At 27.1% G+C, this 26,454-nt stretch overlaps 1 protein-coding gene across 1 annotated transcript in view; it reads right to left on the bottom strand.

The window, feature by feature from the left end:
• Positions 1-26,454, bottom strand: part of LOC142317533 (uncharacterized) — a 319,231-nt gene that overhangs the window by 68,737 nt on the left and 224,040 nt on the right. The window contains exon 4 of the mRNA XM_075354093.1: positions 1,585-1,882. Coding sequence (XP_075210208.1) covers positions 1,585-1,749 — 165 coding nt within the window. The 5' untranslated portion in view covers positions 1,750-1,882. The remainder of the gene's footprint in view (positions 1-1,584; positions 1,883-26,454) is intronic.

Below are 26,454 nucleotides of genomic sequence, written 5' to 3'. Positions count from 1 at the left end.
AGTACTTATTAAAAATATATGGATTAACCAGAGTAGGTAGCGTCCTTCTTACTGCCTAAAAAAGGGTAATTAAAAAAAGTTGTTTTCATATTACTATCGTTCTGGATAAAACTCTTCAGGTTGATTTTACTTTAAATATGCAGAATGCTTAATGGAAGCGCGAAAAGGTCAATCAATCAAAATAGTCAATCAATGTTATTCCAAATTTCGCTGCATCACTGTCTAATGACCTGAAAAACAGGTTTCTTATAAATATTTTCTTCGAAAATGGCAGAAAAAACGGAACCTTCGTCTTCGGGAAACTCTATATACGAGGACATATGTAGAATTTTAAATGAAGCTATGCTTCTAAAATCTGTGTGACAGCACATTCGCTCAAGCTCAAATTTGCTATGTTCGTCCAACATTAGTAAACTGGATAAGCATACTTACTAATGATCTTCTGAGAGAGTCGATTGACAGCCACTATCTAAATTTTATTACACGACAAAAAAATGGTGTACATACCCTTACTTGCAAAGCGATCTGCAGATATATAATGGCTCGGGTAATCCTTGCCGGCCAAACCAAACGAGGGAATATATCTCCAAGTTATATTAAATTATTTTAGTATTTAGCTATAAGATTATAAGATTCCTTATAATAATTTATCTTGAAGTATGAAAGTGTTGGACACAAGCTATCTTAGTCCTAGTAGACTGTATTCACTTTCCATATTTTAAAGTATAACTTCATTTTATTATTAAACATCAGTTTGATTTTAAAAAGCAGGAAGATAAATATAAGTTTAAAACCAAATAATTCTATATTAGTAAGAGTTTTTTAGGAAAAGACGCCGAGCCTCTGCAGCTAAGTGACTCTAAGGTGGCAATATAAACATCTGTATATCAATTAGTCGACAATAAAGAATTTAAAAAAAAGAAAATACTTTTTTTAAAAATGACAAAAATGTTAAGAAAAAGAAAGAAATGGCTGAAATTAAAAAAAAAAAAATTAAACTACTTCATTCTTAAAAACTTAAAGGACTTCAAAAATCTTACAAAGTTAGTCAAATCAGTTAAAAAAAATTAATATATTAAAAAATCTAGATATTTCTTGTAGATTTACTTTATGTTGTAGATATAACTTATTTAAAAATTGATGGCGTACGAATAAAAAGCTGTAACTTATTTTATGTTTGTTAACAAAAAGGTTGTTAAATACGTTTAATCGATGTAATAAAGATGAAGCGCTATCAGTAGCATTATTACTGTCATTAAATGGTAAGTAATGCAGCTTTTAAAAACGATAAATTAAAATTTATCTGACCGTTTGTATGTTCAATTAATTTTGATAATCACTCAGTTTTGATAATCGTGGTCCAAAATTAAGTAACAAAATAACATAAACCTTTTGTAATTCTGCCTTTGTATGTTTTAAAAAGCGACTTGATACAAAACAGTTTGCAGATAAATTAAATATCTACTACAAGACTCTACTACTGTCACTTTCTTTGTTCATAGTATTCTAACACTTAAGGAAATATATATGAAAAGAAAAGATGGAAAAAAATATATATATATAAATATAAATAAGTTTACTTACCCTTTTCAAGTCGCGGAATTTTAAATAACCATCAATAAGAGTTAAATCAGGAGTAGAAGTAACTTCTGTTAAAACAAGTTCAATTGTTTCTTCCGGTTCAGAATCGACAAAATATGAAGCTTCTCCAACACTTCTTGCTGGTGAACTAAATCTACTTTCGGCCATTTTATGTATTAGTATTTTCTAAATCACTGTCTTCACTAATCACTTTATTGTATAATCCGATCCTTTGCTCACTTAAAGTAATAAGTTACTTATGTTCTCTTTAATTATTAATTAAAACTCAAAACACAAAGATCTATAAAAAAAAAAAAAATTATATTATAAAAAAAAGTATACATTTTTTAATAAGATTATCATGTTAATATTTCACTATAATATATTAAAGATATATAATCTGATTAAAATTATTTATCTCATAAAATAAAAATGTTTAATATAATGTACGATATATATATATATATATATATATATATATATATATATATATATATATATATATAACATATAATATTATGTATATTATATGTACGAGTATATATTGCATTACTTCTCTGCATAAGGATCATTAATCTTAACTTTAGACTAACTGTCCCAATCTTTCTTACGACTGTTTTACATTTAAAAGCACCTGAGGAACGGATTAGAAATGCTTTAATGAGAGTTATGATGCTAACTGTATATCCAGTCCCTGTCGTAAAGAAAATGAAGGTGTTATTTGTTATTTGTGTTATTCACCTGCAGTTTGATGGACTTGTAACTACAGTTTGGTGGATATGTAACTGTGTATTTGACTTTGTATTAAAGACAACGGAAATTTCCCTAGTAAGCTTGGCATTGGATGGTTATTATTTTCAAGGATTGCTATACTTTTTTGAGCGATTTGTGACTAATGCAAAGTTATCAACAGAATTTTCATATTATATGTTCGTATTTGTCTCATCAACACGCATACTAAAATGAATACATCAATTTTTTTTCCAAGCTGATTATGCCGACGTAAATATTACTTTTATATATAGGTAATGATGAATTATGATTAATAAATAGAAAGAAAATTATAAGTAAAAGTTAGGAACTGACTTATGACCTATATTAATCGAGTTATATCTTTACCGATCAGTTTAAAGCTTAAATACTCTTCATAACGGTAACAAATCCAACTGGATTTTATTTTATTCTTGAACAAATTTCTGTTGGCCTACACAATTTTTTTTCTCTAATTAAAATTCTTCTACAAAAAAAGAACTGAAAGCAAAGAATGTTTTTTATTACAGTTTTAATTTTACTCAACTTAACGTCCGCATGGAATAACCAAAAATTTCTAAATTAAACTCTATTACTGAGATAATCATCTGTAATTATCCTTGCCCTATTTGGCTGTAGGCTAACAAAAAACGTTTCTAGTAATTTTTCAAGTAATAGCTATTTTAATCAGGAATCATTATTGTATTATTGTAATATTACTTTTATATATAGGTAATGATGAATTATGATTAATAAATAGAAAGAAAATTATAAGTAAAAGTTAGGAACTGACTTATGACCTATATTAATCGAGTTATATCTTTACCGATCAGTTTAAAGCTTAAATACTCTTCATAACGGTAACAAATCCAACTGGATTTTATTTTATTCTTGAACAAATTTCTGTTGGCCTACACAATTTTTTTTCTCTAATTAAAATTCTTCTACAAAAAAAGAACTGAAAGCAAAGAATGTTTTTTATTACAGTTTTAATTTTACTCAACTTAACGTCCGCATGGAATAACCAAAAATTTCTAAATTAAACTCTATTACTGAGATAATCATCTGTAATTATCCTTGCCCTATTTGGCTGTAGGCTAACAAAAAACGTTTCTAGTAATTTTTCAAGTAATAGCTATTTTAATCAGGAATCATTATTGTATAAAAACTGAAAAAAATTGTTCTGTTTGTTTTTAAATAAATTGAAAAAATTTTGTAGTTTAATAACAACTAACTGTTACTGCAAAGAGTGTAAAATCATCAATAATATCTACATCTTGTGAGGACGATAAGAAGAAATTTAATTATTAATTAATAAAGCACGCTTAAAAAATCTCTTTTTTAGAATTTCATAAGGGCATTAAGACGCGATTTCTCATCAGTCCACTGAAGACTTTTCCGTGCTAGTATGAATGCGCCGTCAGATGGAGCCCTAAATTTGTGCTGAGTGCTTGGTACCTATGACTCTTTACAATGGTATATTTTAAAGCTTTATTTTTAGTAGATATATCAAATATGTAGACTATCAGAGTCGTGACTGAAATTGCCAACTTGTCGTAGAAAATGTTACTTAAGAATTTTTGAAAACTTTCTCTTCATTAATTAATTTAAATACTCATTAGATTTATGACAGTTTAAGTCATGAATAAATATGTTTTTTCAGGTTAAAATTTGACAAATTATGAAAATAATTATATTCTAGTAGTGCATGAAATATTAGTATGCATTGCGTGTTAGATAGATTGATCTGTTTCTACTGTTAACTTACGCTATAATTTTTTTTTATAAAAAATTCCTGGCATGTTATTCGGTTAAAATTACACATCACAAGAAATTAAATTTTCGTATGCAATAAAATTAAAAAAAATAAAAAATTTGCAAAAATATATTTGATTACATATAAAAAATTACTTTTTAAAAAAGCTTTTATTTAACTAATGTTAATATTAACATTAATAAAAAAGGAAGCAAATTAGAAAAACCCTCTAAAAAGAAAAAAATAAGAACTAAATCAAATTGAGAATTTTAAACAAAAATATATAATATATTAACAAATATAAAACTGCACTGAAATGTAAAAATAAATTATATAAATATCTAATAAATAACCAATAAATAAAAAATAAATAAATTTAATAATTATTAAATTAAAAATTAAAAGTAATGAGAATATTTACTTAAATAAAAGCGTGGCGCAGTTTTTATAATTTATTTAAAACAACACATTTACTTTACAACAATTAATCTTCATTTTCAATTTCAATAACGACGCGAGGAGGCGGAAAGGTCTGCTGGAACCTCTCCAGTTGCGACTGACTAGCTACAAATAACAATCTGGGAAAATGCACCCACTCGCTTTCTTTGTACGTGTTCTCACATAGTTGAAGTTCATCTTCGAATTCTGCTTGTAATCTAAGCCAAATTGAACGTACTCTTTCCGCTAAGAGTTTAATTTTAATTAATTATGAATTTTTATTTAATGAATTCATAATTACGATTACAATTATAATAATGACAATAATTAATAATTTTTCAGATTACCTTCAAAATGTAATAACTTTATGCAAGATTTCTAATTTAATTTTTATTTTTAATCTTATTAACCCTTAAAGGTCATCTCGGTGCAAATTTGAACCATCAAAGAATTAAAACGCGTTATTTTATTACAGATAAATAAAGTATATACACATACTAAACAACTTCATTAAACAAAAAATATATTTTAATATACAGCAAATGTTTATAAATACTTATTCGAAAAGATTATTATAAAAACTGCGCCACTCTTTTATTTAACTAAATATTTTCATAACTTTTAATTTTTTTATTTATTGGCGTGGGGGTGGGTCATATCAAATTCCGACACCGTAGTGCTGTATTGTCATCGAAGTTACATATGTGTACCAAATTTCATTGATTTTCATACGATAGATCAAAAGATATAGCAGTTGCAAGATTTGATTATTCCTAAAGCAAGTTAAATAAAAGCTTTTAATAAAAGTAAATGACGTGTTGTTTTTTTTTTTTTTTTTGTTTATAAAGATACCACTAAAGACTTTTTAAATCTTTAAAATGTCAAATTCAATTTCATTTCAAAGTTTCTGAGGTAGGTGGTATACGGCTGATAATGTTAAATATAAATTAACATTTTACTTATGTTAATTATCATGAAATAAAATAAATTGTAGCAACAAACTATGAATAGATACAACAAAAATATAAGTAATCTTCAAAATCCAAAACAAAAATAAAAAAAATTATAAAATTTGTAAATAAATCACTATTTTTTATCTACTTTATTATATTGATAATGAATTAACAAAATTTAGTCATGTTTCTTTCATATCAATTACTACGTAACGTTAAATGTTAAAGATTGTTCATTTACTCCACTACTATATCTTACATGTGATATAGGCTTTCACTTACGACACATAAACTTTATCTCCAGTAATAATTTTCATATACAGGAAAGAATATATTTAACAAATTCCTTGAATAATGACCAAATTACAAAAACACATTTTTGAATAATGTGATTTCGTTCGTATAGGTAACTAGAAAAAGGGCGACTAAAATTTTATGATAGTATTCTTTTATTTTAGAATCATTAAAATTGTTAATAATGAACGACATCGAAATAATTATGAAAGTACGTAAAATAGAGAATTATCTGAATTGGATAATGTTTTAAATCAAATTTATTTGTAATCTTGAAATATTTAAACGTAGATGAGTTATTACTTGGCAATTCAATTATAAAGATAACCGAAAACTGTAGTGGGATACGAGTAAATTTTTTTTCAAAATTCAACATTTATTATAATCACTCATGTAACGCTGTTCTAACAAATTAAAAAAAAATTGTGTAAATAAGGAAAAAAAAATAAAATAAAATAAAAACAAACTTATATATCGGATAAAAATCAATTTCCAACCAACCTATGGTAGAAAAGTAATCCCTCTCTCTTTCTCTCTCTTTGATCTAACAATACTTTGAAAATACTCAAACATACTTTCTCATATTCTAATATAAACCTTTATAAGAAAGATACATTGTCAACAAATATATCATGAAAATTGTAAAATAACACTGCTTAAAAAAAAAAGAAACATTTGAAACAAGTTATAAAGAATGTTTTACAATTGTATATATGTGAAATTTTCTAAGCTTGTTTAGGATATTATAAAATCATTTTTTATTTTTGAAAAGGATAGTGATTGAAATTTTCTCACACGAAATTTTGAGGTAATACTTTTCTTTTGAAGTTATAAAAAATTATTTCTTATAAATTATGCTATTAAATTAATATTAAAAAAATTAAATCATAGTAATATTTTAATTCCCACAAATTATGGCAGAAATGCAACGAAATTTGATAAAAACTAATTTTTTTGACCTCAAAAAGATATTAAGATCTTTGAAAACTGAAATTCATATTTCTTTACCCGGTCACCAATTTTTATAGATAATTTTTAAAAGTAAAGGTAAAAATAAATGAAATTACTCATAAATATAGTTAAGTGAAATGCAAAAACAAAAAAAAAACAAAAATAACTACAAAACCCTATCAAATTTGTTTGTTTAACTGGTCCCCTGATTGGTAACCATAAGCATATTTACTGGGGATCGATGATAGTGCGATTCAGTGTAACAATGACCACAAAGCACATGAATGTCGTCATCATTTTAAGGATGATATTGATAGCGGTTTTGGAAAACGGTGTTGATTAATGTTAACTGAATAACCCGGTGCGTGTTCAATTTGGTGAATTATGTACAACCAAATTATCGACATTTATTGTACCTGAATGCATTTACAACTAACAATTGGGAGTAAATACCATGTTATGAGTTATAATTTTCATTATAATTTTGTAAACAGAATATTTAACAGCATGTTACGTAAATTAATATACGTTGTATAAACAACGGTGCTGTGTAATGATTTGTGTTGTTAAATAAACAGAAATAAGAGTAATAAGATAAGGTAATAAAGACATTTTTTTGTTGGAAATTCAAATTTGTAACAGGACTTACTTCTGTAAACCATTGTTTTCTTAATGTAAGAGTTGAATAAACATTTGACTCCGATGCACAAAAAGTATATTTTTATAGAATTCAACTGTAATCATGACACTCACACGTATATCTGATCGACAGAAAGTACAAAAAACTACAGAAGCTAAAATATAAAAATAGAGTTCCTATATGAGACGAGATAAAACAAAATAAAAATATACAAAAATAGACAAGATAAAAATCAACAATTATACATGATAAAAATATTTCAATTTCATAAAATTTTTTTTAAAACATATAACCTATGGTGTTTCTAAAAAGAAATTTTATTTATTTTTCAAATTGTAAAATACGTTTACAGCATTTCGATAGTAACTTTTTCAAATATGTAACCACTTCGTACAGTAGCTTGATTATAAAATACAAGAAAATAATTTGACAACAATATTAAACTTTACTGGCATTTTGAAAGATTTAAAATTAATATGTTTTCACGAATATAAATTTTATAGTAACTTATTGTTACTAAGATCTAACTTCTTTTTATTTAATTGTTTATTTATATAATTATCTTTTATTTAAAATCTTTTCAATATTGATTTATTTAAAAACCTTTTAAGTATTCGATAAGATTTAGCCATGAACTCTTCTGATCTCCATTGCATAATGGAGCTCCCGGGTTTGAATCCCAGTCAGGAACGCTATTTTTCAAATCTTAGAAATTATACAGAATATATATCCACAACAGCTTCTAACAAATTATTTAATAGAAAAAAAAATTACTGGTCGATTTGAATTTAAATTTTACTATCTCCCGACAACCGATACCAATAACATTATGTCGCTGAGTTCCAATTAAGAACACTCTCTGACTTTTCATCTAGGGCTAGATAAAAACATCAGTTCACGTAATGTATAATAAAAGGGACGCATATTTAAAACAATATTTATATTTACTATCTATACTTTATATTTATATACTATATAAATACTATATATACTATATATGTATACTATATATTTATACTTTATATTTATATTTAATATCTATATTTACCTACAAACCACAAATCAACAAAATTATATTAAATATCAGAAAAGATAGGAAATGTAAAAAACGATTGAAAAAACATAACATATGTCACTTACTGTGACAAACTTATTGTGAAAAATTCTGTAGCAGAAAAATATAATGTTTTCTTCATGAGATAATTTTTGGAAATGTTAGATTGTGATGTGTTTTCCTCTTTTTTAAAACAGTTAACTTTTTTGCACATAAACCTATTGTTTTTAATATAAATTGTAAGTTTACATTCGATTCGGTACGTAGTATTAAAGGAGAAATTATTTATTATGTTTACCTAAGCTTAAGTGTAATTTATATGAGATTATAATTCTACTAACTGCTTTATTTTTAGTACTTTAGTTACTTTTACTGATTAGCGTATCATTTGTATGCAAAACGAGCAGTGTAAGACATCATAAAAATATTCTACATTCGGACATGTCAGGCGAACGAACTATTTAATATCACAGCTACCCTGACACAATTAAGTATTTAAAATAACACTCGACGACCAACAATGGATATCAAAAGGGGTAGCGGCTGGCGGTAACCGTATCATGCCACTAATAGTCGGCAAGTTCAACATTTGATTTGAATTATACAGATGTTCGTATCACTCACGTACGAAAGGGGTTTTTATCTGATTTTCTGCTTTCATATATTATATACGTTCGTTTCTGTTTTACCTCTAAATTTCTGTCTCGCAGATTAATTGTACCTATTGCTCATCCTCTAGCTATTAATCTATGTACAATTTATATTCCTTTTTATTAGGCTTCGTGACTTTTGGGTGGCAAATAAAATACTTTCCTGTGGAATAACTGTTAAAAATTTTATTTAAATGAATAAAAATGCTACATACATTAATAATTATTCGTTTTTTTTTTTTTTGTAAATACTTTCCATTAATTTTTTCTTACATCACCTAAAACGCTAATTTATTATTTAATAAAATAAAATTTAATAATTAATAGAACATCATTTTTAAAATGACACTAATTACATTCAAAAATGTTTATTTCTGTTATTACCCAAAAGCGGATTTTATCAATTAAGAATGTGTGTGTGTGTGTGTGTGTGTGTGTGTGTGTGTGTGTGTGTGCGCGCGTGTGTGTGGAGGGGGTTGCGCGCTATTAAACAGTGATCTTGCTTTAAACAAGAAATAATAGTTCACACTTTTAGCTGCTTATGCAACTATCAAATAATAATCTTTTTTAAGTATAAAAATGAACAACCAACTACTAATAGATGTACTCAATTTACGATAAAACCCCAAACTACCAAATTATCTGTTTATTTGAATATTTCACGCTTAACTGTAAATAAATCCTTAAGAGAGCATCAAAATTCGATATTAAGAATTAACGGAATAAAAAATAAGCAAATAATAATAAGGTAAAATTATATAAAATCATTTAATTATATTATTTGGAAGTTAAAAAATGATTCTATATACCGATATAAAATACGTAACAAGACAGAATTATTTTTCAAAGACGAATGGCGAGAATAAGAAAAGTTGGTAAACCGGGATGAAAATAGATGTGAAGAATGAAATATAGAAACTGATGGGAAAAAGTAGGGGTCAACGAGTGGTGGCAAACGGTGATAGAGACCGACATTCATCAAGGTCAGTAGAACCATGTAAACACAAATACAAAGGCTCCCTTTCAATAAAATGCGGCTAAACATTAGATGTCAGTGCACGATAGAGCAGATGCAATTTCCTATACGTAGTAAATGCGATTCTATCTTTCCATTATACATCAGAATGCACATTTATTCTGGATCAGGCAAAGAATTTTTAAACGGTCAAGCTTTAAATCAGAGAATACTTTTAGTCAAAATTAAAAATTATTTTTAAAACATTTTTGAAAATTATCTTAAAATTCCTATAGAAGATAGTTGGTATAATTCAAAAAGTTAAAAAATTAAAATTTTAATTAATGTAGTACGAACAAATTATTATTAAAGAAAAAAAATTTCCGCAGTTCTGCGAATAAGATCGACTTTTTAATATTTAATTTTTTATACTTTTTGAATAATTTTTGCGCAAAAAATATACAAAAAATAAATTAAATTAGAAAACTAAAAGAGATATAATTTCACCTTTTTTTATTTAATATTAAAATATATTTTCTGTTTATAGGAAAATTAAATGATTAAAACTGTAATTTGATGAAATAATTAAAAATAACAAGCAGAGCCTACACATAAACATCAAGTTTAAACTCACTTTCCACTGAGACTCACTGCATAAGCGCATATGAAATATACACAGTCAACATAATCGCACATTCGACCTTAAATCGAGAGTAACTGAAGAACGACTCAACAATCTTCATCAAATTTTCACGTGCACAATTTCAGACTACTACAGAGTATCTAAATTTCAGTGAAATCGACTTACTAAGCCACAAATTTTATATATATATATATATATATATATATATATATATATATAAGGAAATTATATTTTAAGTGAATGGTCTTTTCGTTCGCCATACCTCAAAACGTAAAGAATATTCAATTTCACCCCCCCCCCCAACATCAAACCTTACGACCAAAAACAATACGTACTTTTCTTCAAAAAGTCTTTAAATTGTATTTATGATACTTTTACTTCTTTAAAACAAAATCCTTCATTAATGATATATAACTTCGACGGTTCACATTAGAAAATTGATAACTATATATTAATCACAAAAGGGAATTCAACATAAAAAAAGGCAAACAAAATATAGCTGGATGGGATTCTACGTTATAATGAAAATGAATGACACAATTACTAAAGAAAAACCACAATAAGTAAAGTAAATAAGAAAAAGAAGGATAATTTAATTAATAAAATAATATAATTATAAAAAAAGTAGATTGCGGATAAACAGTAAACTGTATTCCTCACAAGCTGACGGTTTCGAAGCAATCGGAAAGTACAAGAAGTCCTGTAAAGTAAGATACAATGCTAACAGCCAAAGCACGTTTAATAAACTAGTTAACGTAGATCCCCGAAGTTGAAGACAATTGGCTATGTGCTGTTACTATACAGTAGTAGTTAATAGCCAGGAGTTGATGCCGCTAAATATTTAATAAAATACTAATAAAATGAAAAACTACCGTACTAGTTTTATTTTCCTACCAATAACAACTAAAAATAACATACATATTTTATATTAAATTTAAAACTCATTGAATTAGGATTAATAACTAAAAGAAAAATTTTACCTAATAAACATACATATATCGTAATTTATTCGAAAATTTTAACTAATTTTCTTAAGATTATCCCAACTGTAGATTAATTTTTTAATAAAATTACTAAGAGATAAATACCTAATTTCAGGTTATTTACGCAGTATGGCGATACGAATAAATTTACTATTCATACATTTTTAATTCCTTTAAATAAAAAAACATGGGTTTTATCCGAGCCGGATGGCCATTAAGTATTCAGTCTTTTTACCGTAGAAATTTAATACAAAATTCTTCAAAATTTTATCTTGTCTCATAATATGTTATCATTAAAAGGAATCATGAATTATACCGTTAAAAATATTTCTGACAAATGTCGGTGGGCTGAAAGGAACTTTTCGTTTTATAAAGTAGAGATTTTTCAGAACATTACTTTTAATCCAAATAGAATTAATGATAAAAGATAATTTTTTAACTTATAATTAAATTTGTTTAAAATTCTAATTCTTTAAAACACTTTTTAGAACGTTTACATTCTAATAACGTGTAAATTTTATATTTATACACTAAAATTGATTATATATTCTATTTAGTTTCTTAAAGAACAATATTAAAATTTAAATTATTTTAGGTCATTTAAAATATTAATATACATATTTTACAACTTGAAAGTAAAACATTTGTACATATTAAAAGGAGGGATTAAAAAATGCATTCTATCTTAACTATTTCATAATTTTGTATAACGAAGAAGAAACAAAGAAAATAATAGAAAAATTTGAAGCCGGAGTAATAGACCCAAGATAAAAATTAAAATCTTCTGATCTGCGGACGTTATTTTTATTTTGACCTAAATGAACCTAAATAACGCAGAAAATGAGAATAATAAAGAAAAACGAGACTAGAAAATAAAACTTAAAATACGACTACAGAAAAAACATTTTTGTCCCTTTGCAATGTACAGTTACTGTTAAAAAAATGTATTATTATTATCATAGTTAATAAGAAAAAAAAAAAAAATATTTCACAAAAATATTGGTTCACATACGTTGGTTAGTACACATACGCGTAAGGATGGTTGCTAGCGATTAGGAAGAGTGCTTGTCGCCATGTTTGTACGAAGCGCACACATCAAAATTCAATCACGTGAACCGTAACTCATACAATAATACTAGCGACACGCATGCACGATAAAAAGAATGATTACTAGTTGTTGAAACCTAGCCGCTTTCTACATAAGGAAAGTTCCTATAAAAATCCAGTCACGTGAAATATTAATTCAAAACAAGCAATCAATTTTGGATATTTAAATAGTTAAAATCTTACTTAGGTATTAGCACATCATTTCGAAACCATAAAAAGAGATAAAATTGTTTTAATATTATAATGGAATAAGGAACGCGCTATTTCCAGTAGAGAACCATGCACAAGAACCGGTGTTCGATCGTCAGAGTAAAAAAAAAAATAATAAGCTTTCACTTTATTTATTAAGACAATGTTGGAAGAGTAGAAAAATTTCATGTAGCTACCGAGTCTGTAACCGTTAAAAAACGGGGGTGGAAAGGAACAGAGATGAGTAATCCATGGATTTCCATATAATTGAAAGCAGTCTATATTTTGTCCCACAATTCCGTTTTCCACTCTCCCCCTAAAATGTAACACCCCCGTTATGTATACGCCCCGTTATTAGAATAAGTATTTATCATACTTTCAACCAACATAATGAAATGAGACAGAAAACAGAATATGAGAGGGTAAAATAATGATATACCAAAAGTCTCATAATTTTATTATATATATAGTAAAGTTAGGAAGCACGAAATAAGTAAAAAAATAAGATCAGCCAGTTAACAATCTATAAAAAAAGTCTTCTGGTATCAAACACAGATTTGGGAATTAGATATTCTTAAATAGGGAAGAAAAAACAAAGAAATTAAAATGTGATATTTTAGGAGAATAAAAATAATAGAGTTGTTAAAGTATAAAATGATAACATTTTAAAATCTGTTTAGGTAGCCGTATATTTTAAGTAAGTAATCTGATTTTAAAACGAACTCATTAAGCGGTAAAACAATTATATGACAGATAATTTAAGACAAACATGTACGAGGTATCATGAGACTGAGAAATTGTTAAGGAATATAAAAGAATTCCGTCTCCGTCGCAGCTTCGCCAGCGCTATATGGTTATTTGCGTTTCCCGCAGCGGTCAATCTTTTTATTTTATGTTTATTAGTCGAGTAACCGGAGGCAAGTACAGCCATTCACACACAGTAACGGTGGCAGTAGCTGTGTTGGTTGAGCCGCGGAGCCGTATACATTCGCACCCCATAAAAAAAACCGAAAAAATGGTTTTTAAATATTTATCTAAAGAGTATTTGCAATCCCAAATCTACTGAATATCTCGTTTTACTATAATCGGGATCGAGCAAATTTACAATCATTGTTCAAAATGTTTTTATTTTTCTTCATCCTTTCCAAGATCTAATTTCAAAAATCTAGAAACTGGTTTATTGAGGCGAAAATTACACTAAAAAATCAGGTTCATTTCATCATTTGTAACCGAGAGATTAAACAAATAACAGGGTTTCAAATAAAAGTCAAAACTCCATTTTAACCCGTGAAACTCATTAAAGTTTGTGCTTCAACCGGTAAATCTTCACTACTATATATAATTTACAGATTTTTCGACGTGAAATATATCCAAAACCTTCTCAGTTATGCCAAGAAACATGGGTAAAAATTTAGTTGCGATTGATTAAGTAGGTAGAAAATTGGACTAAACCATTCTGACGTTTAATAAACAGAAAAATAATATTCAATCATACGTTTTTCATCATAATTATAATTTTTTATTACATTAAAAAAAATTAAAGGGAACTGAAAAATGGGGATTTGGAAAATTAATATTTTTCTTTGTTAATTTTAAAAATTAGATTATCTTCTGTTTTTTTTTTTTTTTTAGTTTTACAAAAAGTGATATTTTTTACTACAGTGAGTTTGTATTTTATGTGATACTGAAGAATAACAAAAACGAACTGTAGGGAGAAAAGATCAATGGGAGCAGGTGCAAAGTATATCAATCGAAAGTGGATTGCTCGAAAACTTCAATGTAGTGAAAGGTGGAGGTACAAAATCATTATTCAGCCGTATTTATTCCTCAGGGAAGCAGTTTTGATTAAATAGTTTTAAAACGAGACAGAAATAAAATATTAATTACAAAGGAAAATTTATTTAAATAAATTATTTCATTATTATTATTATCATCTTCTTTCTCATATGCAAAATCCATACGCACGTATAAAAAAGGTTAAACATAAAAAAAGGTTTAAAGTTTTGTTATTATTTTTTTAATAATAAAAAACGCATTATACAGAAAACGGTAAATAAACATGAGATGTAAATTACTGTAAGAAATAAGACAAGGCATTCATTCTTTTGTGAGAGTGTCTTTCTCACAGACGAAAGAGTAATTTAAGAATTAACTTCTTTTATAAGTTGAACTTATACGTACAACAACTTTGAACTGCAGAAACGACGCACTTAAAAAGTTATTTTATTTTCCATAGGGTCCTGCTGTACTTCCATCTATCTGCCACCGAGTTTAACTCTCCTAGTTTTTATAACATTTTGAAAGAAAATTGATATTCCTCCTTTTAAATTTAACAGCGAACCACTAAATCATTTTATTAAGTTTTTCAAATTGCTTCAATTTACTTTACTTTAAAGATATTAATCATTTATGACAAGAAAACAGAAGACTGAAACTTTCGGCGATAAAATATACTTGTATACTTAGCTTTATTTAAAAACTACTCCTATTAATGATCTCAAACAAGTTGTTTATTTCTTTAATTATTATTTTGAAAAGATGGCATTGAAAAACGGGAAGAGATGATGATATATAAGAAAGTTCTTTGATAAAAAATAAATAATTATGTCTTAATCGACTTCAGAAACACATATATACAGACATTTTTATAATAATTTTACAGGGTAAAATATAAATCACGCGCTCTAAGCTTAAAACATTTTAAAATAAGAAAAAGGAAAAAATCGTCTCCTGTTTTAATAATAAAATGTTAGATTATTTTGTTACATTCTGTATTTAGGTTAATGGCAATCTGTAAGGAAAATTATAAATTTCATCCTTTTTAGGGTGATAAAAAAAAAATGGAAAACGAAGGAAAAAAGATTCCTGAATTATATCACATTCAATTTGTTAGAAAGAAATTACGAACTCGATAAACTTTCTTACTACACTAAATACATTATCTTGAGAACAATGAGTAAAAGCAAAAAAAAGAAAACCAATATTATTAAAAAAAAATTAATTAATTAATAAATATTAACAATAATAAACGTTTTCAAATGTTTGATATAAGCAGTCCTAGGAACAGGCCTAGGGCGACAATTATCTCTGTTTCCCTTGTCCTTACAAATTTCAGGTTGGAATAAAACAAACCGTAAAAACATTTTTTGTTTTTTTTTTATTTAGACATTAATTTGTTAACACAAACGTCTAATTTCGAAAAAACCACTGTACAAATGAATTGTCCTGGTTTGGCCTACTGAAAATTTTGAAAACTAAAAATTATACGTTTTACCGCTGATGGTCACCATTCACATAAGAAAAATAAATTTTTTGTTCTACATAGTACTCGTATCTGTAAAAATTTATTTTGGTAAGAAAAACATATTCAGATAAACATAATGGATAAAGTTTCTGACGGTTTATGTAACGAATTTTTGAGAGTTAGAGCGATTTTAAGTGAATTTTAAGAAAAAAATTGTGCGAAAATATTCAATGTCAGATAAAAAATGTAAAAATGATAAGGCATTAAGACTTCTTCACTGAGAGACAAATGTATTATTTACTGCATACATTAGCATATCAGCATACCAAGACCAATGAATGTCAAATGACATTTAGGCCAAGAAGTAAGAATTTTGATTTGGTTCATTAAATTTAATGACCGAGTAGTAAGTATCATTACCTCAATTCTAACAAGTTATTTTGTTTCTAAGGTTTATTACGTTTGTCACAGCAGTCATAAAAATACTGAAATGCTTAAATTTTTAAATTAAAACGTATTAACCTTCAATAAACAGGGTTCCCGGTTCGATTCTCAGTTAGGCTTAAGTGTACCGCTAATAGAGTGTATCAGATAGGAAAACTCCTTCGATGTAAAAATGTATAATTATATAATTGTAATACTGTATCGTAATATATCGTACTCCCTTATACAAATAAAAAATGTGGATACAATCAAACACCTACTCATAACACTACAAAAACTGGAAAAGAAATTTAAATAAAATTAAAGACAACTTAGAATAAAAATTAAAAAAAAACCATCACACAAATATATAAAAATGTAGGTAACAGAAAACTGGATACACCTCGGAAGTGATAAGGGAAATCAATATTATCAGGTAAATGTTTTTTTTTTTACTTTAGTAAAGGAATAAATCACAATGATTACGATAAAATGTTTTTATAGCATTGATTAGTAATTTTAAATACAAGATTTAAAAAAAAATATTTCAGATAAAAATTAATACTACATCTTAGTTAATAATTTCTTAATTTACGATTCACAATTTGCCATGTTCAAAATAAAAATGCATTAATTGATTTTAAACGACAATACTTTTAACAATCCCGAAGAAAAATAAACAGATACCACAAAACATGAAAAAAAGAAGTTTAGAATATCATCTGTTACGATTTATTGAGAAAAATATTTTTATTGTATAATATAAAACTATATATATTAAGTGTGTATGGATATTAATATACTTTTTCTGGGAAGGGCCAAAAAGAGTAAGACTACAAACTCATCTAATTTACAACTACTAATATTCTAGGAGCTTCGGTGGAGGAAAGAAAATTTTAAAGAAACTAACCTTCAGGATAGAATCCAGGGGCGATCAAATTTCATTGACTGCTATTGATTTATTATATAAATGTATATATAATATTTTTTAATGTCGAATTTAAGGGAATAAACGTTTCATTTAAAATAGGGTTTACACATTTAAAAATTGAAAGGGTGATCGAAAAGAGGAAAGTATTAATTTAATTATTTTTTTGTAATTGCTATGAAATTGCTAGATCTATTCCAGCAATAAAAAAAATGTTTAATACTATCTATAATTCCGGCCTATATGATTAAATTGTAACAGGTAATTCTTCCATAGACGGGGTTCCGAGTTCGACTCTCAGTTGGATTTTATTTCCTCATACTACAAATAATCTATTCCATATTTCCAAGGACAAGCGTCAAGCTTATAGATGAATTAAATCAGGTTAAAATCTTTTCTTTTTTTAATAATAATAATAAAGTTTTTTTTTTCTTTAAAGATCTTTGTAAATATAATGTTTACCAAAATATTACATTATAGGAAAACCTAATTGTTATTACAATTATTTAGGTAAATATAGATATCTTAAATATTACAGAAAATGCATGATAAGATTATATCGAAAGTTCATAGTTCGATTCTGTTTTGTTTGGTAATAAAATACAAAATTGTTGATGCGACTGCAAATAAAAGCATTATAAAAAAAAATCAAAATCTATTTCATAATTAACTAATTAATAATTGTCTAGGGATCACCGACAAAAAATCTACTTCAATTTCTACTGTTAAGCTTTATAATAAAAACTCTAGGGCTATAATAAAATTTTAAAATAAAAGGAAAAATAATATTAAAAAAATAAAACAAAAATTATACTATTTTAAATATAATATACATAAATAGATATTTATACCATAATAAATACGTTATCGCATTGCAATTAAAAGAGAAACTACACTAACTCATTTTTTTGTAACAAATTGAAATCCTAAATAAATTATTTTAAGTATCCACTATTATTTTAATATAAAGTTAAAAAATTTAATACAACTTCACAAATAAAATCGAACACAAAAATCACTTCGTAAAATTACGGCATAACTCCAACCGAAAATCCAGAACGCGTTACGAGACCTTTACCGACCGACATCCAGACGTCGAATGAAACAACTACCCTTTTCCTGCTACAATATAAAGGGGGCTGGAGGGAGTAAGCTCTTCCCCACTCCTTCAAAATATTTTGTCTATGTTTGATGCGCAGTTTTTATAAGCTGTAATAAAAATATGAATTATTTTGGTGATTAGTAGCATTATTTATTAAAAATTCTTTATTTTATTAAAATATGTAATAAAATTATTATTTTATCGAAGATATCAGTTTAATACAACTAATTTTAAGTAAGAATATTTTATATTTGTAATCCCTCTTTGTATTTTTTTTATTTTTTTTTTCATTTCATATCATAAACTGCAATAATTAATTTTCATCGGGGAACTCCCCATTTTATTATAATTTATATATTATAGAAAATTATATAATAACCAGTAGCAAACTTACTGCATCAGATTGGGAATGATATCGAAACATTGTCCTTCTAAGAATTAAATAAATTAAATAATTAAATTCGATTAAATCTTTTGATCTCAATCATTTCAACGTTATTAGACGACCTAAAATAAATCGAAAGTCAATGCCAAAACTAAAATCGGTCGTTATGAATAACAATCAACTCATGCCAGACTTACCACTGAAAATAAGTATGTTTGAGTCGGCCAGATATACGGTTGCATATCAATATGCTAAGCTCACCGAAAGCAGATGGTAGTCAGTCCTATAAGTGTCATCTTCCTAATATTCATCACAATCTGGCTGTACAGTATACATCATTACTGTCAGTAAAAGTAACTCAACAACTCTGACTAGTACCTGTTGTACCTCAGGTGATTTACATGCATCACAGTAATATTAAAGCTTGGGACAATGTACGGCAATGAATTAATGTACTTCTTTGTGCAATAAAATAGTTTACTATATACTTCAACTGAACGAGGAGGATACCTTTCTATAAGACAACAAGAAAATGAATTTTCTACCTTGAATACATCATTTGTTTGTTTTAGCTAATATGTTATGTATAACGTATACTATGTCCGACTGGCATATATATAATTTTAACTAACTTTAAAAAAAAATAAATAACAGAACGTTCATAATTTACTTTTTTCTTTTTTTTGCAATTTTATTTCAATAATTCGATTTTAATTTTTAAGAATTCCTCTTCTGGTTTTGAAAACGTTTACTGTAGATGACGGTAAATGGACGATGTCTTTTTAACAAAAAATTATACGAAGTATATATCTAAAGACTTTCCTTTGTTTTTCTTCATAGTATGGGCTTATTACAGAGTATAAATATCCATTCTAATATTTAGAGTGTTTTCATGGGAACATTCAAGCGGAATGACTGAAAAATTAAGTCAAAAATATAATATCCCGATTTCCAGAAAGTTTTATTATTCAGTAATAGTCTTCAAGTCGTTTCCTTGCACTATTTTTATCAGTTGGCAGGTATCCCGCTATTACGTTTTTTGTGAACAGTTTATCAGGGAGAAGGATAAAATTGATTTAAATATAAAATAAACTAATTTCAAAAAAAGTACTGTATATTAAAAAATAATAATTCTTAAATTCTTTAAATTAGAAGATTAAGTAGAATATACATATCAAATTTATAAACAATTTAACTGTAGACCTCTTGGATAGCAGTAGGGACGTTAGACGGCCGAAAAAAAAATTTTATATGCTGGACCTCAGTGATTCTTTACAAGTCTCAAGTCATGTTGTCTTTGATAACACAAATCATACTACCTCGGTGTTGTATACTAGAATATTTTTTAGTAATTCTGTACAGCGTGCAGAGCTGTGTTCATATACGTATTAGCGTTGTTACTGTTCTATGTATGTATCGTCATTGTTGCTATTCTAAACTATGGGAACATTATTATCTATTGACATCGCTACTTTTTTGTATTCAATTATTCTGATACTGGTTGTCAGGTCTTTATTATTATTTATACTGGTTGTCTGTTACTGTTATTTGTCGTTTTATTATTACTTTTGTTACTGAAATCGACTGCTCTTTTGTTATAATTTTATAAAATACCATTTTTAAGATTTGATATGTATATTATAATGTTTTTACCCAACAAGGAACGTCATTGGTTTGTCTTTTCTTGACTTAATTTTTCATTCGATTTACTTGTGGTTTCGAAATGGATTTAAGGAAACAAGTTGAAAATAAAGCTATTTAGCAAAAATAAAAAAAATTCCTTAAACTCGACTTTATAAATTCAGAGCCAAATTAGCAAGTTATTATTTTGCCCATACATCAAAAATTAATTTTAAAGAACTGAGAATATACTAGTTTTTATTTTTAATATATTTTCTGATATCGTTTTTTTCCTACTAATAAGTTTATTTTATTGTATGCAATAATAAGCTATTAAATATGAACGTCTTTATGAACAATTTTTTTTCTTGTCTTAACGTATTTCTGACGTAAGCTATTCCATTCATCGTAAACAGTCTAATTCGAGATGTACGTCGAATCATCTAATCCTACCTTTTTTTTTTTTAAAGTGGTATTTCCAGCAAAACATGATCTTCTCACTTCTAAAAATTTTACGAGTAAAGTTCCAGACACATTACAAAAAGTATTATACCATTAGTTTTTAGGTTATCAGCAATTACTTTCTAATGATCTTAGTAGAAGCTGATATAACTCTTTCTATGTATAAATAAATCATGCATATTTAATATAAAAAAAATGTAAGTTTCATGTTATCTGTTAGTTAAAATAGTATCTAAATTTAGAAAGAATAACTTTGTAGAAAAGTAATTAAATGCAAACAAGAATATACGTTAAATCCTTCGAAGTGTAAAGGTAAATATATGCACTTTCTGAACCAGTTTTTCAGAAAGAGGTGCTGTTGAAAAAATAAAATAAAGTTAAAAGAATTATTGTCATTCTATTATGAAACAAGTAATTTATCGGATGAGATATCCGAGACGGGCAAATTGTACAGAAGACGAACGAAAAGTTTGTCACCAAAACATCAGTGGAGATCAAAAGGATTGCTTTGAATTTAGTGAAAGACGTTTATGAATGAATTTTATATAAAAGTGCTATGCGGGCTTTAAAGGTATCTTCTAAAGAAAACCGTTACGACAAACTTCATCAAAAGTTTGAAAAAAGTTGTGAAATGTATAGAGACGTACTAATTTTCGAATTTTTACTTTTAGATAATTTAATAAACGATATAATTTGTAAAACTATATACAAAATATAATGCTTGAATAAAAACTAAATTAAAGTGGTGGTAAAATCTAATATATCGATGACTAGGAATTTCACTTAGTAAAAGAGAAAAAAAAACTTGAGATTATATACGGAGAAGGACTGATCGATCAGTATGAAACTGAACCCCTGAAACATTAATAAAAGATTACAAAAAAAAAAATAAAAAAATAATTAAGCAATAGAATAAACAACTATACAAATGATTTAAAATAATTTAAAAATAACAATAAATGTGTTTTTTTTTTTTTAATAAAAAGCGTAAAGAACTTAAAATACCAGTTACTGGAACATAAATGGATGGAATAGTAAGTTTTTATAGTGGAGTATAGAATAGAGCATGTAAGAGAAAAAAAAATGATGTATGCTGAAGAGTTGACTATACTTCGGACACTTGAGTTATATCGACGAATGACAACCAAGCGGATATTATTTCTCGAATACAAAAAAAAGAAGAAAACTGTAAAAAAAAAAGAATTGTGTAAACAGGATACAAAAACCCAGCTCTTAAAAAAAATCTCAACTCGGCTACACCACAAAAAAACTAAAGAAAACGTAAAAATATTCAGAAAAACATAAAGTGTACAACTGTATTGTGTTATATATTTTATACAAACACATTGTGTAATCAACCTCCATTTTCCCCTAACAAAATAAATTATGTATCAAGAAGTGAATATAGTGAAAACAAAATGAGATATTTTACCATATTTTATCAGAAGACCAAGAAAAGCAATGGTTTTACAATAATTCCCAATTAGTCATCATTTAATTTTGATTTGGATTACAAATTTAAAAACACAACTGTAATCGTTTACTAATATTATTCTAGGACATATTTAATTAGCCCACCGGGCTGATCTAATGGTTGTAATCGAAATGGTTGTAAATTAATTTCATTTATTTACAAATGCACAAATGATAAATTATTTCTGGATGATTTTAGATTTCAATAATACAAGATAAAACTGCAAAGTCTGCTTTTAAATTGGAAAAATTACCATCAACTGTTAACGCAGCTACACAACACTCCTATTTTAAAACATCCTTCTTAGTGTGGATTTATACCGTAAGAAGAACGTGTATTCAAATTCTCATCAATTTATCTTTCCTAGTTTTTACTAGACGTTTATGAATCAGTTAGTCAGTCAGACGGGACAGTTGATTTAAGGCACAGTTACATATTTACTACACAATAATACACACACACACACACACACACACACACACACACACACACACACACACACACACACACACACACACACACACACACACACACACACACACACACACACACACACACACACACACACACACACACAAACATTCTTTTACACTAAAAAAATATTTTTTCAACATGGCAAGATTACAATAACAGTATTTAGAATAACACTGATACCAATAAGTCCACATAAATCAGTTATTTTTCTAAAATTATATTACAAAATTAATGAAAAATTCAAACTTAACATAATATCAATGTTTGAAAACTTGTTTTTAATCATTTATCATGCCTCATTAATACATTTATTTTTTATTATATTTGGTATTTTTAATTTTTTTATTTTATATTTAATTTTATATTCTTATTTAATCATTTATCAAATTATTACGAAGTGATTTATTTTAAGAGATTTTTTTATGAAGAGAGGTATATTAAGCATTAATAGTAAGATAAAAATGATAGTAGTTCTAAATTTGTATTCGTGACTAAAATGCATTTGCAGTATATCGTAACACGTGAACACTGGCATCAGATTGATAAGAAGAGTAGGCGGCGGTTACGAGTATGTGTTGTGCTAGTTATATATATATATATAAGGGGTAGAACGAGAGGGGGTTTTAAAGACAAAGTGGCCGGTGCAATCGAGATGGCGTTGAGTGACGACTCATGTCGCCTCCACTCGACTCGGCTCTGTCTTTGGGCTCATTAGATCCCTTCAGTTATAGAGTCTGCGGTGAAGCTATCTGCCGTGATCAAATTACGCGACCCTAAATTGCCTTCAAAAACGTTAGGAATGTTTTCTGCTATCAAAGTTCACTGTTTTAAAATTTAATTATGTTATAAAAAAAAAAAAATTACTTTAACTGTTGTGCGTAAAAGGATATTTTAAAACACAATTAGCCAACAATCACTATGAGCATTTGTAGTCCAAAATGACACGCACAAGTAACCACGTGATTCATACAATTAACCTGTTTCATTACTTTTACTTATTCAACGTTTGTATGTGGTGATAATCTTACGGAGAACTAACCTCAAGAAAATCGCTACCGACTGCCGTTATCAGAAAGAATGATAATATAAAATGTAAGGTAAATTACAGTCATTTTTTACTATTACCTGTGTGAATAAAAGCGGCAATTTCATTGATCTTTCACTAATATCCCTAATTTTTTTTTTAGATTATTACTGAGCCTTACACCGTAGGATATCAATATACTCGTAACATTTGTAGAACTTTCAGAAGACATTTAATAGTATAAAATCTCTTACTTTTTAAATTATAAACAAAATATAATAACTAATAAACAAAGATCATATGCATCTATTTACGAATCAGTCAGCAGTGATTAGAATAGAAAAATAATAAAGAAATAGAAATGCAACGCGGAAAGTAGAGAGAAGAAACAATGAACTACATTTTTTACGTTAATTAAACTGTACGAATAAAATAATTGAAGTAAAAGATTTTAGAGATGATAAGTATTCAAAATAAGAACTAAATTTGAAAAACTAAGTGGAATGGATCCACTGATGACGGATAAATTCGAAAAAAAATGAAAATAAATCAAACGTAATGAAATATGACAAAAAAGGAAGACAACTGTAGGTTAAATATTACGATAAAGGCGATTGTAATATAGCAATAATGAAGAATTGTCTTATCAACGCAAAAAAAAAATCTTAAAAGTTAAGGTCGGTTACGTTATCAATAGGAAATTCAAACCGAAAAGGTTTAAGTCGACAGAAGAAATGGAAGCCTGAGGGAAAAATTTCATCGGAAGAACTAATTGTTACATCGTATATCAAGGCACTCAGGGTAAGTTAAATATTCAGTAATGGAAGGATATGAAGAGAATAATACTGTATGGCAGCAGTTACGATGTATGTCCGTCGCTAATAACTACCGTAGCTACACCAAACTATTTGTTATATAAAATAATAGAAATACATATTTTAAAGTGCCACAATACCCCGCACCGTATGAGGATACGTACAGCGATATACAAAAGCGGTTAGTTATAGTATGTAATAAATAAACTAAGTTTAAAAGATTAATGTAGAATATAAATGAACGGAAAAAGAGAACATAAAATAAACAAGACATAAAAAAAAGAAAGAGAAATATATTCTGATGCGATATTCTCATCAATAAATGACACGCATCAATTCGATTCAAATAAGACGGTACTGTGGACAAAAAGTATGAATAATTCGGGTACGTTAATATTTATTGAAGGAACAGTATTTGGTGGATTTGAAGAGAAGGTAGTCAAGCCCGCTTTAAGAACCTTTTACATTAAACAAGATGAAATAATGACATGTATTTTTCATTATTTTTCGTTTCAAAATCTTTAATAAGATAAAATGATAGTGATCGTAAATGATTGATATCATTAAGTGATTTTATATATGTTATTGAAAAGTAGTATTATTAGGTTGGAAGTTAAAAAAAAAACAGTTGTGACGATGACTGTAGGATAATGGTGAAACGCCGGAACTAAGATCAGATTATTTCCTTACACGATCTCCGTGGCGGAGTGGTAGCGTCTCAGCCTTTCATCCGGAGGTCCCACGATCGAATCCCAGTTGGGCATGGCACTTTTCATACGCTACAAATTTCAATTTGGGCTAATGACCAGTAGCAGTAAAGGCCGTAATTTCATAAAAAAAAAGAAGTTAATTCATTAATAAGTTATTGAGTAAGATATCTAAAATATTGATATAATAATTACTATAATGTATAGAATAATTAATAATAATATTATTATTATTGATATACATTTACATAATATATATATATATAAACCTTTAATAAGAATCCGACAACAAATCAAAGGCTAAGGCTGTATAATTGAAGAACAGTTAGCGATTAAAACATCGAAGTCGGCTTAGCCTAAGCGTTTAGCTATCGACCACTTGCACGGGATGGTTAGCACTACCATCTTTGCCACTCGATACACTTTTAATGTGATTAAGTACACCGAAAAATATTACACACGCTAAACGTCGTAAAGATAAGCTGTAAAAATAAACTTCACAGCGTAAATAGTAGAGTTAAACTTTAAACAAGAATTCATCTAATAGTTTTTGCCAAAAAAAATCATTTTAAGCCAATTAAAGTTATATCGTATCTAATTAAAAATATTTAAAAGATACCTTTTTACGCAAAAAAGATTATTTTTTTAACTGTTACCTTCATTCTTAAAATAAACAAAAGACAATTAAATTGAGAATTTTATTGCCCAATTTTGTTTTAAAAAATGTTTCATGAATAGCATAAATTAGGAATTTTAATTAATTCGCATGCTATTCTGATATTTAAATTAGAGATTTATAGAGAAAAAATACCGTGATTATAATTTTTAATATTCTTAGAAAACTCTTAAAAT

Source organism: Lycorma delicatula, chromosome 1 (genome assembly GCF_047948215.1).
Source record: "Lycorma delicatula isolate Av1 chromosome 1, ASM4794821v1, whole genome shotgun sequence".
Classification (NCBI taxonomy): Eukaryota; Metazoa; Arthropoda; class Insecta; order Hemiptera; family Fulgoridae; genus Lycorma; species Lycorma delicatula.
This window is presented reverse-complemented; position numbering and strand designations above follow the sequence as displayed.